This window comes from Pongo pygmaeus, chromosome 11 (assembly GCF_028885625.2).
Source record: "Pongo pygmaeus isolate AG05252 chromosome 11, NHGRI_mPonPyg2-v2.0_pri, whole genome shotgun sequence".
Lineage (NCBI taxonomy): Eukaryota > Metazoa > Chordata > Mammalia > Primates > Hominidae > Pongo > Pongo pygmaeus.
Window position 1 is genome coordinate 90,982,701 of NC_072384.2, and position 18,829 is coordinate 91,001,529.

Consider the following 18,829-nt stretch of genomic DNA (forward strand, 5'->3'; position numbering starts at 1 on the left):
ACTAGTGAGGGCTCCTGGGTAGTGCTACTGGCATCTGGTGGGTAAAAGTCAGGGATGCTGTTAAACACTCTACAATGCCAGGACAGACCCCACAACAAATTAGCCCGAAATGTCAATAGTATTGGATGTTAAGAAACCCTGGCCTGGGTTATCAAGGAAGAATTCAGAGTCATAAAATAGTCAGCAAATAGAAAGGAGTAATCATCTTCGTTATCTAGTGTGAACAGAAAAAATTACAGCCAATGGGCACCACTTCAGTTGTGAACTCTTACCTCTGTTCTGCAAGGTTTTGCATTTGAAGTCATATTCATCTTGTAAATCTTCCAGGCTCTTGATTTCATGCTCTATACACTACAAATAAAGATGTAAACATGGTTTCTACTGATCAGCAACTTCCAAAGACTTTAGGCAACAGAGTATTGCTTCTATGGAACCCAGAGAAATGTGAAAACAATTCCAGCTCCCCCAAAAAGAGATCTGACTTGGAGAGTTCTAATCATATACATGAAATAATTTCTATTTCATTAATAAGTATGTCATAACATTTTTAAAAAAGCAAACGTACAGTAATTCTCAAACTGATTTGTATGTCCTTAACCTGGTTCCAGCGCCTAAATTTTGATTCTTCCTCATCATCTTTGAGACTACCTCTGAGATATGATTTAAGAACTCCACTGTGAAGCCCACAGCAGGGTGGGAAAAAGCTCACAGAAAATTTCCTCATTCCTTCCAAGTAAGAAAAGTGACCATACATCCCTGCTTTACTGGGACAGACCTGGTTTCATACTTGCTATAATTACAAACAGTGCCCTCTTGGCGGCTCAAATGCATCTCCATCTGGACAATAAATTGTACGTTCATTCTACAAATAAGCCTCATTTGTTTAGAATTTAGTCACATTTCCACATATTCTTCTCTGGATTTCCATGGCTATTTCTAGACTGGGCTCACTCGATTTCTACTTTAATGAGATGTTTCCCTAGGAGACCGCAGGATGAAGTTGCTCCAAAGAATGTGGAGTTTGGGAAGATGCTGTCTGAAGCATATAAGTCAAGGCCATACTGGTGTTACCCAGAGATCCACAGAGGACCAAACCCCTAAGCTGAAAGGCCTTTTCCACAAACACAGGCCTGTGTGAAAAAGAACTCCTCAACCCTCCCCGCACCAGCCCTAACAGTAGAGAGGAGTAAATGTGCACCATCGAGGGCGCCAGAGCAGCCCTGTGCTTCCATAAATTGACTTAGAAGTTTTACCCTAAAATTGCTGTGGATGTCTTAATCAGAAATGTATCCAAATTGCTTTCAATAAAATGTATTTTTGTTCCTCTTCCAAGTCTTAGGATAAAACAGATGATTGGGAAAGATGGGCCATGTTTATCCTGGGGCACTGTGATTTGAGAGGTGTGGACATAAAGGCCCATTTAGAGCAGCAACATCTCATTTACTGGGTACTGGGCAAAGTCAACATTTACTGCATGATCTTTCAGGGAAGAAAAAGATAAACTCAATGTTTGGCAGTTATAAGAGGCCATTCAAAAAGTCTATCTGGTCATTGATTTTACCAATTTGTTTACTTATAGCTTGAGACTTCTGCAAAATTTTTCTTCCCAACTACTTAAAAGACTGAACACAGTTACTAGGTTTACACCCCAAGCAATTGAAACCTTTTTTCCCCTACAGAAAGTTTCAGAATAAATGCATGCGTTTACTCAATACTCACCATAACCTTGTCCTTCACATTTCTGACTTTACTGTCAAGCTCTTTCTGTTTGTCTAACATCACTGTGCTCTGAATATTCCCCGACTGAGCCTGTAATGGGAAGGGCATGATTATAGCCATCATTTTCTCCAGGGTGTGTACTTGCTGGTTACACTCCAAAGTCAAGTCCCCACCTGCCTTCCAGACCTTCTCACATGTACTACAGGCTTCCTGCTTATGTGTCAATAAGAAATTTTTCCCAAGGCCCTGGAAAATGCTGGCAAACTGTTAACAAGGTTACAAAAAAACTAGGCTCAATTCATGTCTAAAATAAACAGTATTTCTGGGAGTTTCCATTAATTCATACAGTTGCATGGTACCACACTGGAATTTAGTTCACGGTTTCTCAAATACTATACACAAGATTACTCTTATTAACCCTGTCCTTATTTATCTTAAAGTTTTCTGATTCAAAGTGTGGTCCTCAGACCAGCAGCATCTCACCACCTAGGATCTTGCTGGAATATCTCAAGGGCTAATAAGATTATGGGATCAGAAAACCCTATTTTAACACAATTCCGGGTGATCCTGAGGTATACTGAAATATGAAAGCATTCCATTAAGGCCATCAATGAAAATCTGCTACTATAAAGTCAATAATGAATATAAACCCAGACTTGCCTGGGAGTATTCAGTCCTATTTTTGATAATCAGAACACTTAGAAGTGACAGGGTCTCTACTTGCTTCATACACCAGATTACCCTGCACATACTTACAAGGTACTAAGTAAACGTCAGGCAGTGTTCTAGGCTCAGGTGTTATCGAGTGGTAACCAGTGGTCCCTGTTCTCATAGAGACTGAATTCTAGAAAGATGTTATTTTTTTAGAGTTAAATCCCCCACACAGCAAAAACTGTGCTTGTCAACCTTTCTTACACAGTGCCCTATACAGCACAGATTCTATGGGGGTGTTTTTACATATGCAATTCTATCAATCTTTTCTTCTTTATGTCTGGAATTTTCCTTATATTAGCCCTTCCCTATTGACATTACAGCATTCACTCATTTTTTTCCCTAGCACTTGCAAGGTTTCCTTTTTTTCTTTTTAACTTTTAGATTGCTGATATATTTGTTTATTCTCATGATCAGAGTGAAGTATGGGTCCACTTTTTGCTTTCACTTTTTTTCCAATTAGCTTTCCATTTGTCTTAACAACACTTACTGAAAAGTCCATTATTTTCCCCAGTGCTCTGCGCTGCCAACTTTATCACATAAATTTCCATATGCACACGGGTTTCCTTCTAGATTTTTCTTTTCTTTCCCATTGGCCTGTTTATTCATAAGCCTGAACCCTTGAAGGATGTCTGACTATAGAGGATTTACAGTCTATCTAGTAGGGCCAGTCCCATTTCATTGCTCTGCTTGTTCAGAAGTTGCCTCGCTACTCTTGCATGTTTATTTTTTATAAATTTCAGAACCAATTTGTATAGCTCCAGAAAACAACTTGTTGGTATTTTTATTGGGATCACATTAAAATTACAAGTTAACTCAGGGAGAGCTAATATCTTTATGATGTTGTTTTTAATTCTTATGCTTCTAATGGTTTTCTCTTGTCTAATTGCATTAGCCAATACCACCAATACAATGCTAAATAGCAGTGGAAACACAGCATCCTTGCTGTGTTTCTGACTTACTGGAGTTTTCCCAGTTAGGTAAGATACTGTCTCTAGAATGGAGATATACATATTTTTGTATGTTAAAGAGGTACCCATCAATTCCTATCTTATTCAATGTTTTTATCAGGAATGAGTATTGAATTCTGTCAGGTCTTTTCAGCTTCTGTGGAAGGAAGTAAATGCTTTTTTCTCCTTGTAGCTATTAATTTAGTGAATTGCATTAATAGGTTGCCCAGTCATGGACTACCCTTGTAACCTATAATAAATCATATTTGGTCATGTCCTTTCTTAACGCAGTATTTAATTCTGATCCCTAATATCTTATTGAGGACTTTTATATTGATACTCAGCAGTAAAACTGGTCCATAATTTTTTGTTTTATCTTTATCAGGCATACGTCATCAAAGTTATTCTCTCTTCATAGGAAGTTTCCCTTCATGTTATATATTTTCCAATAGCAGAAGTTCAAAGCATGTGAATTGTATCAGCTGTAAAGTGTGTATTAGAAATACATGAATGTTATTGGTATACTCTGTAAGTCCAAGGTGCCACATATCACTAAGTGACAAAAGGGGTTTCTCTGGGCAGTCAGAATAAGTTGTCACTCTGAGCAGTTCCATACAGCTTTCTGCCTGCGCAGGGAAATCTTTGCTGTTGTCTAATTCTGATATGGTTTGGATCTGTGTCCCCACCCAAATCTCATGAATTGGAATCCCCAGTGTTGGAAGTGGGGCCTGGTGGAAGGTGATTGGATCATGGGGATGGTTTCTCATGAATAGTTTAGCACCATCCTCTTGGTACTATCCTTGTGATCATGAGTTCTCACGAGATCTGGTTAAGTGTGGAGCACCTCTCCCCTGCTTCCTCCTGCTCTGGCCATGTGATATGTGTGCTCCCCCTTCACCTTCTGCTATGACTGTAAGTTTCCTGAGGCCTCCCCAGAAACTGAGCAGATGCCAGCACCATGCTTCCTGTACAGCCTGCAGAACCGTAAGTCAATTAAACCTCTTTTCTTATAAATTACCCAATCTCAGGTATTTCTTTATAGCCATGCAAGAACAGACTAATACAACTTCTAAGCCAGCAGGATGTGGGCACCATGTCCTGTGGGCTTTGTAACAGCTGGGACACTACACCTAGAGAGAGGGACCAGGCCACTGGAGAATTCTGACTTCCCAGGCCTCCTCCCAAATGACCAAGGCTCGGTTTAGAGAACAGGGATATAAACAATGACTGTAAGAGAGCAGCTACATCCCCAGCTTCTACATCCCCTTTCTACTGACTTGCTGGGAGATGCTTGGTGGAAAAACCTGGTGACTGTGGCAGGCCTAAGAAACCTCCTGCTTCCAACTTGGGCAGCAGTCCCTCCAAGTCACTCAAACCCTTGGTGTTCTCTTACCCCTTCCTCTCATCCCTCCCTGCTTCCCTCCACCCTGTCCCCATCTGCTAAGCAGATGCTTGGCTGCTCCTGCACACTTTAGTACTGACACCACTTTCACAGTGAGTCCTTAACTTTTTAACTTTCTAAGAAACCAGGAGTACTGAAACCACGGGAATGTCAAACACTGAAGTTGGAAGGGACTTCAGCTGTCATTGACTCTTACTTTCTCGTTTCACTACTGTACCTCTAGAGACCTTGTTTGGATGGGAACTTGGTTACTCCAGACCCCAGACCAAAGAAAAGTCTTCTACTCAGGAAGGGGGTCCTTTTCAATGGAATGAGCAGTTGTCCAAGTAAGGGAATAGGCACTCCACGGGTGTGAGAGGTTCCAGCCAGAAAGCCCTCATATCCCATCCCACAGATTAGAAAACTGAAGAGTGACTTCTCCAGTGAACTAGTTTTAGAGTTGGACAATACTGGGTTTAAATTCCAAACCTACTTCTCATTAGCTCTGTGGCCCTGAGCGAAGTACCTAACCTCTAAACCTTAGTTTTCTCATCTTTAAAATGGGTACAAGAATACCTAACTTCAATGATAGTTTTGAAAGTATTTACTCAAATGAAATAATGTTTATAAAGTGCTTAGCACAGGGCCTGAAACATGATAAGCACTCAGCATATGGTAACCATTAGTCCTTAAGAACACAAAGATGGAACAGAAAAGGAAGCTTAGAATCCACCTCATGTCTTTCCCTCCCACCTGAAAGAAATTCTCCCCATCCCTTCAGACCCTATGGACCTAAATTCTTGTCCAGACATGCAATGAGCTTTTTCACCACAAAGAAAAAAAGAAAGAAAAAAACTTAGTGTGCTGTAAGACAGCACACGAAACATTTATAGTCTACTAGAGTGTGTATAGCATAATATTCTCTTAAATGTATTTTCTAAAAGCTCTTATATTAAAACAAAAAATAACGGGAACAATAATTTCCCATCTCAGCATGTCTACAGAATTCTGTGGTCTCTAAATGATCTGAACTGACTTGGAATTTTGCATGTTTTTAACTTGTTGAATCTGTTGAATCCCCATGTACCTATCACACAGTTTCAACAATTAGCATTCATGGACACCCTTGTTTCATCCCTATTCTCCTTACTTTTCTAGTCCCCAAATGGGATTATTTGAAGCAAATACCAGACATCACATCATTCCATACACATTTACTTTAGCATGAATAGAATATACACAGTCATGTACTACATAACAATGGTTCAGTCAATGATGGACCGCGTATATGACAGTGGCCCCATAAGATTAGAATGGAGCTGCCCTATATGGGGATACCATCTTTTATCTTTTACACACTATCTGTACTGTACCTTTTCTATGTTTAGATACACAAATAACATTGTGTTACAATTGCCCAAAGCGTTCAGTACAACTTCATATTGTACGGGTTTGTAGCCTAGGAGCAATAGGCTTTACCATATAGTGTAGGTGTATAGTAGGTTATACCACCTGGGTTTGTGTAAATGCACTCTATAATGTTCGCACAAAAACGCAATCACCTAGTGGTGCATTTCTCAGAATGTATCTGTGTCATCAAGTGATGCATGACTGTATTAATAAAATAAAGTTATTTCAACAAGGGGGGAAATGGTGAGGAAATGTTTCTGACCTACCTAGCCAATAGTTGGCTAGATAACTTTGGAAAGGAGGCACCTATTGTGACTTTTCCCTTTCCCTGACATCCCCAGATACCCAGAAACTTCCCTCACACCCTAAGAAGGCTTTGTAAAGGTGTTCACGGACTCAGGTGTCCTCTGAGAGGCTCAAAACAATCCCCAGATTACCCACATTTTTAATGGGGAGGGAGCTCAAAAGCTGGTAAACCTTCAAGATCCAAAGCCAGGGGATGGGGTTCATGTGGGAGAGCAGAGGTCACCTACTCTGCTGCCAATGCCAACTCTGGGCCAAGGGGACAAATGTGAGGAGGACATGCTTGCAGCTGGGGGAAATAGGTTGTCCTTCTGCCCATCTTTGCTCCTGGCTGTCCTTTCAAGTCTATTAGAAATACAGAGGAGGCCCACGCATACTGCTTTTAGGATGGAAGCCCCATATAATCAAAATTGCCGGCTGAAAATCTCTCAGGTATATGCCAGGTTAGAGACAGGCACACCTCTTCCAGAGGAGACAACCTGGCCAGCTTCTCCTCCAACGTTGATATACACCTTTGTTCCCTAGGCTGGGTACCAGATGAGCTAGCCAGCTTGAGTTTAGAATAAGCAATATGTATCTTTACATGCTCAGTTCAGCAAGATGCTATCAGTGTGACAGGAGGATGGGAACTATACGCCTACGGAAGTGACAAGATTACAAGGACTGGGACAAATGCTCAGGCAGTGTGTGGAGAATGGCATCCTCCACCACACCTAAACTCTCTCCCTCTCCACTGTCGCACAGTTCACTTCGGTAGTTATTTGTTGGCGAAATGCACACGGGATGCATACTGTGTCCTCTGGCATCCATATAGGAATGGGCTCCTCCAGAACAATCCATAACATGGTGGCTTCACACTGCCTGCCTGTTGGCTTGTTGTCACCACCCCAGTGCTCAAGAAAGGAATACTAAATGCCATAGCAACTTCAAAACTCTGCTGAACCCTGACAACTAGGAAGGTTTGTATTAGGAGTAATAAAACAATGATCAAAAATCTTGATACTAGTACAACTCTGACTCATTTACTGTTTGATGTCTTGAATATTTAATAGGTATCTTGATCTTGCTCAAAACAAAGCCCTTGATTTTCCCTTCAGCCTCCTCTTCTCTCCACAAACCTATTGTGTCCTACAAAACTCCTGCCCCTGCCTCCTCCTTGCCTTTCCAGCTACGTGAACAGTATTATCAGTTTTCAAGGGGTTCTAGTAGCTGCTGTAGAGCCATCCTTGACTTTCTGCTCTCACTCCTGCAATCCTTGGATTGCAGGATATATATATATATCCTTCAATATAAGGATCCTTGTATATTGGTACCACATCCAAAGCATAACCTGAGTGTGTCCACCTCTTCCTACCTCCACTGATTCTACTGAGCGCAAGCTTCCACTGCCTCTACCTTGGACAGCTGCAAGGTAGCTATCCTCTATCTGCCTGCTTCCATTCCTGTGCCAGCAACTCAGAGGCCTTTCCTGACCCTGATCTAAAGGAACAACCCCACTCCCAGCCACTCCATGAATTCAGCATGTTATCTTCTCAGCACTTTATGCTACCCAGAAGTATCTTGTTTATATGTTCTCTCTCCTCGTTAGAACTTAATTCCATTAGATTAGGATCTTTCTTAAAGCCTGGTTCTATAAAATCTCTAAATCTGATTCTCCCACTTCTTGGAGCTATAAAATTAGAGAGATATTCATCATTGCTTTGACATGGGCCCCAATAGTATTTGATGAATGAATACATTTTTATTTTATTATAATTTTTGTGTTCAATGAGAAAAAAGTACCTGATTAAATCTCTGGGCGTTTTCCAGAATTTTCCTTTCTTCCTTCAGACAGCTGTAAATGATCATAGACATCTGGATTGGGTCTTCCTGAAAATTATCCTAGATTTGAGTGGTTAGAACAAAAATAAATTAAAATGCAGAATGTTTACATTATTGTGTATTGTAAGTTGACATTAATTTGTTTATATTCTCTGGGAAACCTCATCTCTCATCTATTAAATTCTATATAAGCTATGTTTGTTAAAATCAAAATATTTCTTTCACGAATTATGACAAAAAATGCTTTAACTTTCTAAGTGCAGGTACCTAAAGTACTGTTTGATTTAAAAACAAGTATTTTCACATATGGTTCATATAATATTTTTACTTTAATATCTTTCCATATTTCTGAAGGCCAATTATCTTCTGTTAGGATCCCAAGACAATGCAAATGATATAAAAACTATACATGACATTCCTCAATGAATGCATCTGTTGGTCTAAGCTTTGAACTAGACCAAAGATATTCATCTAGGGTTTTCTGTTGCCATTGTCAAAGCTAGTTTGCAAAACACTAGCAATAGCAATAATGGCTCTTTATACAGGTACATTCATGCAAGGTCTGTATGAGAGCAAATTTCTGTAAAGTTAATTTGATTTCCCCACTCACTGGTATATAAAATCATAAATACATTCACAAAGGAAAAAAAAAAAAACTTCCAATTACCTAAGCTGAAAAGTTCAGTTGTATTGTATGAAAGAAGAAAATGATAACTTTCACCTCCATTAAAACAGAAAAGTTCTGTTATTACAGGACATAAATATGATAGCCACGCCAAGGGCACGCTGGGAGTACACTTGAAGAACCCCTAAAACTCTGTGGCATGTTCTCTCATGTCTGGATCTTTCTTTTGACTTTCTCTTCCAGGAGAGGCCAACTCCACCAGAAGCAAGGCAAGGTGGAGTCTAGTTCCTGAAGTCACCTGACTTCCTTAGGTGAAAGTCAAACCTTTCTGGTTTTATTCCTCATTTGCATAGCAACGACCTGAACCTAACCACTAATGTTCCCTGGAGCTTTAATGTATCACTATAGATCACTGCTCTTAAAATGTAGCCCCTTTTCTTTGGTTTAAATATTGACAATTTTTAGTAAAACAAGATTATAGCATCACATTTTTCTCAGGATTACTGACACCTAAGAGGTGATACACTTAACCCAAATATACACTTAACCCTAAAAATTCCTTCTGTGTTTATAAAATAAATTGATATCTTATTTTACTTATGCTATATTTACTGATGCTGTAAATAACATAATGGAGTTAGTCTCTATTACTTCTCTAAATACCAATAAGTGTGTGCTCAATTGTATTTGCTGAATGAAGAAAACCGCCTTCCATAAACATGAGAACATTTCAACTAAAATACGAAAACCAGGTCATACCTGAAGATTACGCTTGCTTTTCCTTATGTTATGCTGTAGCAAGAAGTTATTCTCCAAAGAAAAGCGACTATATTGATCATCCAGCTGTGATAGGAGGTCATGAAAACGGATGGTGGCAAATGAAACATCATTGGCAGCGTGCTCCCTAGGAGATTTAACATTTACACATTTCATTCTAGAACTAAATGTCTATGTAAAACAGACAAAACAAATGTTGGTTTCCTTATTGAAATTATTTAAAATAATGTAAGTATTTTCTTAGGTTTACTTTCTTCTTTTGAAACTGATACTGCTTTTAGCAGCAGTTTATGTGGTATTTCTCTTATGTGCAATTAGCACGAAAAATTCTAGAACTCTAAAAGATTGTGCATGACAGTGTTCATGGTGACTATCTCTGGAGGGGGAAAAGTCAACAGGGGACCCTTCACTTTCTATGTCAAATACTTTCAGGATGCTTTTAAATCAGCAAATAATAAATTTTAAAGTAGAACACCTATCAGTTAAAAAAACGCCCTTGATTTTACTACCTTCTTCATATTTCTAATCAATGTTTAACCATTAATTTGGTTTTATTTCTTTTAAATTACTTCTTTCTATAGTCTGGATCCTAAGTTGGAAAATAATTGGTGTCAGTATTCTCTAACTTGTCCAAAGCATTTAGGAGTATCTATCATAAATTAAATTTGACAAAACTACATAAAAGTGCTTAATGACTAATATACTTAACTTTGTTGAGACACACGTCATTTTTTAAATCAACAAACTTTTCTACAACAAATAATTCCAGTGGCCATTGATGGAATTCATCTTCCAGTAAACATGGCCCCAATTCACTTAATCAACCAGTATTTTTAAGGTGTAAACTTCTTCTTCTGTCTAGTGAATTTTCCTTACCAGTCTTGCTTTTCTAACCACTGTGCCAGGTATTGTCTGATTTCCATGGGAAAACTGTCATCATAAAGCTGGTGAACCTGCTCCAGGAATTTTGAGTCAAGCTGCTGAAGTTCGTACCACTGAGACATCCTATACGGAAAAAGAATATACATTCTTTCTATGTATACGGAAACCATAGCTCCAAAGAAAGCCTTCCTAGCATCAGGTTGTACTCTTAAATATCTTGCTTAATCCAGAACATAGTTTGTCCCAGGAATATTTTATTTAAATGGCATTTATAGTCTAAAGCCTGTTTTTAATTGAGTTTGGGGATCAACTTTTTTTCTCCTCCACGAAACACATCTTCATGTCTTTGCTTATTGTCAACATATCAGGGCAGCCTTCTCTGGCCTCCTTATTTAAACTGCAACCACCTCCCACCCTGGAAACATGCTCTCTCTTTTCCCTGGTTTATTTTTCTTCATAGTACTTACACCACCATCTGACCTACCACATATTTTATTTTGATTATTGTCTGTTTTTACCACTTGAAGGGATGGATGTTGGTGGAGGATTCTGTGCACTGGTGTATTCCCAGAAAAATGTCAACCACATAGTAGGTATCCAATAAATACGCCTTTAAAATGAGTTTGTGATTTTATCAAATAAATACATGAAAAACATTATTTTCATCAGACTTGCTTTAAGACAAATCACAAGACTCTCCCAAAATTGCTCTCCTACAAATCACAGTACATTTGTAATTTAACTCAAATATTTTCAAACTTCTATTTTATATTTATGATTCTTATGGTAAAATTCATTATTTTTCTTATACACATTTAAAAAGATATATTTTCTTCTTTGCCTACTACAAACAATAAATCTCGCATAAAGAAGTAATGATTTTTAAAGATTAAAACATCATTAAATGTAATTTAAAAGGATAAAGTAACACTTAGCTTTTTGGATAACTGTTAAGTCCATTTTTATACAGTGATCCTAAAGATTAAAAATCACAACAAAAACTTGATATAAGCAAGTCCTAAAATTCATTAGGAAAACGGAGAGTCTCCCGTGACCATCATGTAACTTAGAATTCATATCAGCACACAGCTGGCAATACGCAGAGCGGACACAAGTGAATCTTGTCCTGCCAGACGTCTGGGGAAGGGGTCTGGATTTTCAAGTAGGGCATGGAAGAGTGTGTATGCATACTTGTAGCCGAGCACATGTACGCAGGCATGAAGTCACGCCTCCTCCACAAATGTCCTTCCAAAGGAGTGTGAGGACATGTCTGGACTATAAAGCTAGTTATCATCATATATACCAGTAGAAATGGACCCAAGCCCAGCTGTGGCTCTCTCCCTCCCTGCTTGGTAACTAATAAGGATGTACCTAAAGCAGATATGCTGGACCGTCAGCCAATGGGAGCTGCAACGCCTCTTATTAGCCAAGTGAACCCAGGTAACTTACTCCCCTATCAACAAGGTGTGTGTGTGTGTGTGTGTGTGTGTGTGTGTGTGTGTGTGTGTGTGTGTGTGTGTGTGTGTATCAACAAGGTGTGTGTGTGTGTGTGTGTGTGTGTGTGTGTGTGTGTGTGTGTGTGTGTGTGTGTGTGTGTGTGTTTAGTAGACAGGAACTTGCTCTGTCATCCAGGCTGGAGCGCAGTGGCAGTGGAGCGCAGTTCACTGCAGCCTCCAACCCCTGGACTAGAGCAATCCTCCCACCTCAGCTTCCCAAGGAGCTCAGACTGCAAGTGATATGGTTTGGCTCTATGTCCTCACCCAAATCTTACCTCGAATTGTAACATAATTCCCACGTGTTAAGGGCGGGACCAGTGGAGGTAACTGAATCGTGGGGGCAGTTTCCCCCATGCTGTTCTCGTGATAATGAGTGAGCCTCATGACATCTGATGGTTTTATAAGCCACTGGCATTTCCCCTGCTTGCATCCATTCTTTCTCCTGCTGCCGCGTGAAGAGATGCCTTCTGCCATGCAGAACTGTGAGTCAATTAAACCTCTTCTCTTTATAAATTACCTAGTCTCGGGCAGTTCTTTATAGCAGCATGAGAACAGACGAATACAATAAACATGAGCCAAGACACCTGGCTAATTTTTAAATTTTCTGTAGAGACAGCTTCTCGTTATGTTTCTGAGGCTGGTCTCAAACACCCGACCTCAGGCAATCCTTCCACCTCAGCCTCCCAAAGTGCTGGGATTACAGGCGTGAGCTTCCCCACCCTGCCACAGTTGGTTCTTAAGGCTGGTTGAGCTAGTACATATGTAGCACCTGGCACAGAAGAGGTGAATTAATAAGCTCATGTTTGGGCTGGCCAGGTGGTTCACGCCTGTAATCCCAGCACTTTGGGAGGCCAAGGTGGGCGGATTGCCTGAGCTCAGGAGTTCAAGACCAGCCTGGGCAACGTGGTGAAACCTTGTCTTTACTAAAATACAAAAAAAAAATTAGCCAGGCATGGCGGCGTGCACCTGTAGTCCCAACTACTCGGGAGGCTGAGGCAGGGGAATTGCTTGAACCCAGGAGGCGGAGGTTGCAGTGAGCTGAGATCGCGCCACTGTACTCCAGCCTGGGCGACAGAGACTCTGTCTCTAAAAAAAAACAATGAATAAATAAGCTCATGTTCACAAATCTGGAGTCAGTCTCATCTACTCACAAAACCTGTTACCAACTCAGGGAGTGGCATGGCCATCTCCCAATCACCGAGCTCAAATCCCAGATTTAGGGTTGATTCCTTCCACTCCATCCCAAGACCTGCTGCCTTCCTGTCTCCAACATTCTACCTTCCCAATCCAGCCTCTGCTGCCCACAGATTGGACCACATCAATCTCCTGTGCAAAAATCCTATGATTTGTCCATTCCTAGGTGGATTTCCACCCCACCCCATCTTCACCCATCAACAAAGCAACCCAGTCACCAAATCATTTACTGTTTTTCAACTGTGCCCAACATTTCTGCTTTGCTCCAGCTACTCGCCCTTGGAAACAGCCTCTCCACAAATTTTTGCGTCTCTAAATCCTACAGCATTCAAAGCTATGTACAAAAGCCCCTTCTTTCATAAAGTTGTCTGAGACTTACTCACAATTAAGCTTTGACTTGTGTCTCACTGAATTCTGTACCTCTATTAGAGCACCGGTTCCAGTTTTCCTTGTAAAGCTCTGTGATGCCTCCAGAGCCCCCGGCGGGGGAAGGTGGGTGGGGAGGGGGTGGAGTAGTGGGATATTTTGCTTTTTAACATCTTATGGACCTTGGACAGTGCCCTGCATAAACTATGTGCTCAAAACAGTTTGTTGAATTGAAATTGTGTACATTTCAGATGGAATTAGAAAGTAAAAAGCAAACCATATTATGATCTCACAAGTGTGAGTCCAGCATCCTCATTAAGCAATGGTTGCACAATGGACGGTGCTGGAGGCTCAAGTCCTATTTCTGTTCTATAAAAATAACTCCTTATCTATACAAACAACATTCGAAGCACAATCAACCACACCTCTGCATACCTACCCCAGAACTCTTCAGTACTGGCCAGAAATTTTTTTAAGACTATATTATTTTGGGGGTGGGGGGTCTGCAAAAACTAAACATCACTTTTAAACTCTAGGAAGACATTAAGCCCTTCCATCTTTAAACACTGAAACATAATTAAGATTCCGAAGTCATGTACTCATTCATCTGATTCCATGAACATTTACTGACCTGCCACCTTGTGCCCCAACAAGGGCCTGGGGATTCAACCAAAGGAGCAGCTACGCACAGCACGTTAGGTGCCAAGACTGTCCAGGTTATATACACAGAGTGCGAACGTTAACCTAGACAGCTCTCGAGGATGGCATACAGCAAATGAAACTTTCTGCGAAAAGAAGAAAACGTGACTGATGGAAAGGGGTGGAAACGGGAGAAAGTGAGGGTAAATGGGAAGGTGCAGTGTCTTCTAGAGGAAAACTGTATTTCACAAGTCCTCTTCACTGCCAGAGCACGACTGGCAAGGACAATCGTGCTGAGCAGTGCCATCTCCGAGAACAGGTGGCACTGCTCGCACTTGGAATACTCGGGACGCGTTCTTTCTCTGGGATAACTATTCGCGGGTCAGCACAGATGGCCAGTCCTCGCCCGGCGTCAACTGCACGGCCCGAGGACTCTGTCCCTGCGCGTCCCACCCTCGGCACCCGGAACCTCACGGCCACTCACTCTGCGCGCAGGATCCGGAAGGGCTAGGCGGGGGCGCGGCGGTGCAGCCTCTCCCGGGCGCGCCGGGTCGCCTCTGCTTGGTCTGGGGTCTGCCAGGCGCGATCCCCCGGTGCAGCCGAGCCCCTCCGCACACTCTGCGCAGGAAAGCGAAACTACCCGGCCCGAGAAAAGGCAGCGCCGGCGCCCGACCCCCTTCTGCCCCCACCAATCACCGGGCGGCTCCGCGCTCAGCCAATTAGACGCGGCTGTTCCGGGGGCGCCACCGCCTCCCTCTGCGGGCCGCTGCTCCGCCCACACGCTGGGTGTTTCCTCCGGCTTCCGGCGGGGGCCGCCGGGTGGGTGAGCTGCAGCCCAGTCCCGTTTTGCCACGCTGGGAACTGGCGTTCTGTTTACATATCTTAGAGAACGACCAGAAGGACGTGCTATGTTTGCAGAAGCCCAAACTTGGAGGTCTCTGTATTAGCTTCATCGCCGAGAATCCAGGCAGAGGACAGATTTGGCGACGTCGTCATTCTAGAAGCTCCCTTTAGCAACAGACCTCCGTGTTGCTAAACCCAGGGAACGCTTTTCCGTTTTTCTCACTTGACAGCTCGGAAGCATGGGGCACAGTTGACGCCTTTGTTCTTGAAACACGTTTCTTCCTTGGTCATAATGATAATACATCCTCCTTGCTTCTTCCTGCCTCTTTGGCATTCTTTCTACATTGCCTCCACCTCCACTATCAAACCATTATATGTTAAGGTTGTCAGGGTCCAGACATTCGTCAGCTTCTTTACCTGGTCTTCTCCTAAACGCTGTGCTGTGGTGACCTCACCCACAGCTTCAATTTCCTTCTAGATGGAGGAGTCCTAAATGCTTATCCCGTCCACACCTCTCCTCTGGGCTTCACACCTGCAACCCCCACTTGCCTCTCCACTTGTATGTGCAGTGAGCTCTACAAACTATGTTCAGAACCAAACTCATCTTTCTCCTCAAACCTGCTCTTTTTCTAGAAATGGCACATGTCAGATACCTAGGATTCATCGTTGACATTACCTTCTCCCTCACCTCGCAACACCTGATCCTCAAATCTTATTGATTCTTCCCCTAAATATTTCCCAAGTCTCATTTACTCTGCTCCATCTCTTCTGTTGCCTCCTCCTGCAGTAGGTTCCCGAATGGCCGCCTCACTTCAGCCCTTATCTCCCTTTTAATCCATTCTCCATACAAGAGTTTTAGTGTTTTTTTGTTTTTTTTTTTAATTGAAAAGCAGATCATGTCATTTGCCAACCTGAAAATCCTTCCGTGGCTTTTCTTTGCTCTTATAAAATTCAGTTTCTTAATACATACTGTAAAGCCCTGGTTTCCCGATCTCTTTCTCCAACCCCATAATGTGACACTCTGCTTTGCTTACTTCAGCATTTAGTTCTTCAAATAAACCACACTCCTCAAACTCAGGGACTTCTCACCAGCGACTATTTGGAAAACCCCTTGAGCCAACATCTGCTTCACCCAACTCTTTGCTGGCTAACTCATCTTTTGGATCTTAGTTTAAAAATCTCAGCTTAAATGTCACTTCTCCAGGTTGGCATTGCTGAAGCCAGACAAACTAAATCTTCTTGGACTATATGCTCATAAAATCAATTAGTTCCTTCAAGTAGATGGGATTTGAGTCAAGCCTTGAATAATTAGACACTTTGGCGTAGGAGAAGGATCTGAATAATTTCCCATGGATATGCCTATATGTGTGTGTATGAGTTTTTTTTTTCTTTGCATATCTGTTTGTTCTTTTTGTCACACATGCACCCTCACAAAGCAAATTAGCAGTGAAACTAGACTTCTCTGCAAAGAGATGCCATGGCACCAGAAGGGTCCCTTCTGCTCTTACTCACCCAAGGACCAAGACAATGTTTTACTGTTCTCTGAAAAAAGCTGTATTAATCCGTTTTTAACGCTGCTAATAAAGACCTGAGACTGGGCAATTTACAAAATAAAGAGGTTTAATGGACTTACAGTTCCACGTGGCTGGTGAGGCCTCACAATCATGGCGGGAAGCAAGGAGGAACTAGTCACATCTTTCATTGATGGCAGCAGGCAGAGAGAGCTTGTGCAGGGTAACTCCCATTTTTAAAATGATCAGATCCGTGATACTCATTCACTATCACAAAAACAGCGCAGGAAAGTCTCGCCCCCATAATTTAATCACCTCCCACCAGTTTCCTCCCATGACAGGTGGGAATTGTGGGAGTTATCATTCAAGATGAGATTTGGGTGGGGACACAGCCAAACCATATCAAAAGGTGACTCTAGGAAGGGTAGATTACATGTTAAAATTTTTTTTTCTGGTACTATACAACTTGCACAGATATTAGCTTCAATATTGATGAAGGAACGAAATAATCCTAACATCTGCAAATAGGATTATTTGGCACTCCAAATCCCAATTTGGATCATCAAGATCTATGGATGCTTCCTTCCCTACCCCACTTTATTTTAGCATCCACAACAATATCCTACCATAGGCCTTCATCACTTGAGAATTGGAATGCTATGCTAATCTCTAGGTATACTACCTTTTTCTTGTCTCTTTCTCCTTCACTATATTTGCCAAATTAAATTCCTTAAAATACTGCATTGATATAGTCATTCCCTGCTCAAAAGCCTTAACAACTCTCCTTGCACGTATGATAAACACAAATGTTGTCTGCTCGTCTGGATCCTCCACAAAATGTCTCTTTCCTTCTTTCCGGCCTTTTCTGTCATTGTCCCATTTCCCAACTAACCTCGTCTAGCTCCAACACTCCCCCCATGCTTTTAATTTCCTGATTTCTGCCCCTTTGTACATACTGAATGGCAAGTCTTGCCCCTTACTCTCTTCACTTACCAAATTCTTATTCACCTGTTAAAGCCCAGCCCAAATACTATATTCTCTTTCTAGAACCACCTCAACCTGTAGCAATTAATCTGGGGTCTCTGAATGACCAAATAATATATGTGTCTCTATTTATTTGGACAATAACTATACACTCTCTAATATTATGGTTTTTGAAGTGCCCAATCCTTATGCCTCCAAGATTCAATATTCCTGAAGGATAAACTATTTATATTTTCTTACTGTATAACATATTGACTGCTTCAAAAAGCAATCAAACCAAAGCCAAACAAAAAACCTAGAAATCCAGAATTTGACAGATACAAATGTGTGACGGTTGCCTTATAACAATCAGCTTGGAAAGCTATATCTCTATATCAACAATGTCAAATTTGCAAAAGACACAAAACTAGAAAAAACAGCTAACACTATGTCTGTAGATTGTATTATTTTCAAATCTCTTCTGTCCCTTCCCACCCCTTGCCATGGTTCACTAAGGGTAGAGTATACCTCTCTGTGTGCTGTAACTCTGACCTTGGCCATGTGACTTGTTCTGGATAAAGGAATATGGACAGTTGTGATGTATATACCATCTGTCCTGAAACTGCGTGTTCTTTGTATCAACTTGTTCTTGTGTGCTCCTTCCCTCTGCTAGGAGACAGCATGCCTCAGGTTCCCACGCTAAATCAAAATTCTAAATCATCTAAATATTCTAACGGACTGCTGCTGGTCTGAAACCAACTGGATACTACGTATGTATGTATATATGTATGTATGTATGTATGTATTGATGACAGAGTCTCGCTCTGTCGCCCAGGCTGGAGTGCCTTGGTGCAATCTCGGCTCACTGCAACCACCGCCTCCTGAGTTGAAGCGATTCTCATTCCTCAGCCTCCCAAGTAGCTGGGATTACAGGCCTGCGTCACCAAACCCGGCAAATTTTTTGTATTTTTAGTAGAGTCAGGGTTTTGCCATGTTGGCCAGACTGGTCTCACACTCCCAGCATCAGGTGATCTGTCTGCCTTGACCTCCCAAAGTGCTGGGATTACAGGTGTGAACCACTGTGCCTGGCCTCAACTGGATAACTTTTTTTTTTTTTTTGAGACCAAGTATCACTCTGTCGCCCAGGCTGGAGTGCAGTGGCGCGATCTTCGCTCACTGCAACCTCCCCTTCCTGGGTTCAAATGATTCTCCTGCCTCAGCCTCCCATCAACTGGACA

General features: G+C 41.6%; 1 protein-coding gene across 2 annotated transcripts in view; it reads right to left on the reverse strand.

Moving 5' to 3' along the window:
- Positions 1 to 15,034, reverse strand: part of STAT1 (signal transducer and activator of transcription 1) — a 45,564-nt gene extending 30,530 nt beyond the window's left edge. The window contains exons 1-7 of one of the 2 annotated variants that reach the window (XM_054478709.2): positions 14,759 to 15,034; positions 14,267 to 14,420; positions 10,574 to 10,702; positions 9,680 to 9,824; positions 8,257 to 8,355; positions 1,720 to 1,809; positions 273 to 351 (exon numbers count right to left, since the gene is read on the reverse strand). In XM_054478709.2, the coding sequence (XP_054334684.1) occupies positions 273 to 351; positions 1,720 to 1,809; positions 8,257 to 8,355; positions 9,680 to 9,824; positions 10,574 to 10,701 (541 nt within the window). In that variant the 5' untranslated portion in view covers position 10,702; positions 14,267 to 14,420; positions 14,759 to 15,034. The remainder of the gene's footprint in view (positions 1 to 272; positions 352 to 1,719; positions 1,810 to 8,256; positions 8,356 to 9,679; positions 9,825 to 10,573; positions 10,703 to 14,266; positions 14,421 to 14,758) is intronic. The other variant, XM_054478708.2, reaches the window with a different exon arrangement.
- Positions 15,035 to 18,829: the final 3,795 nt, after the last annotated feature.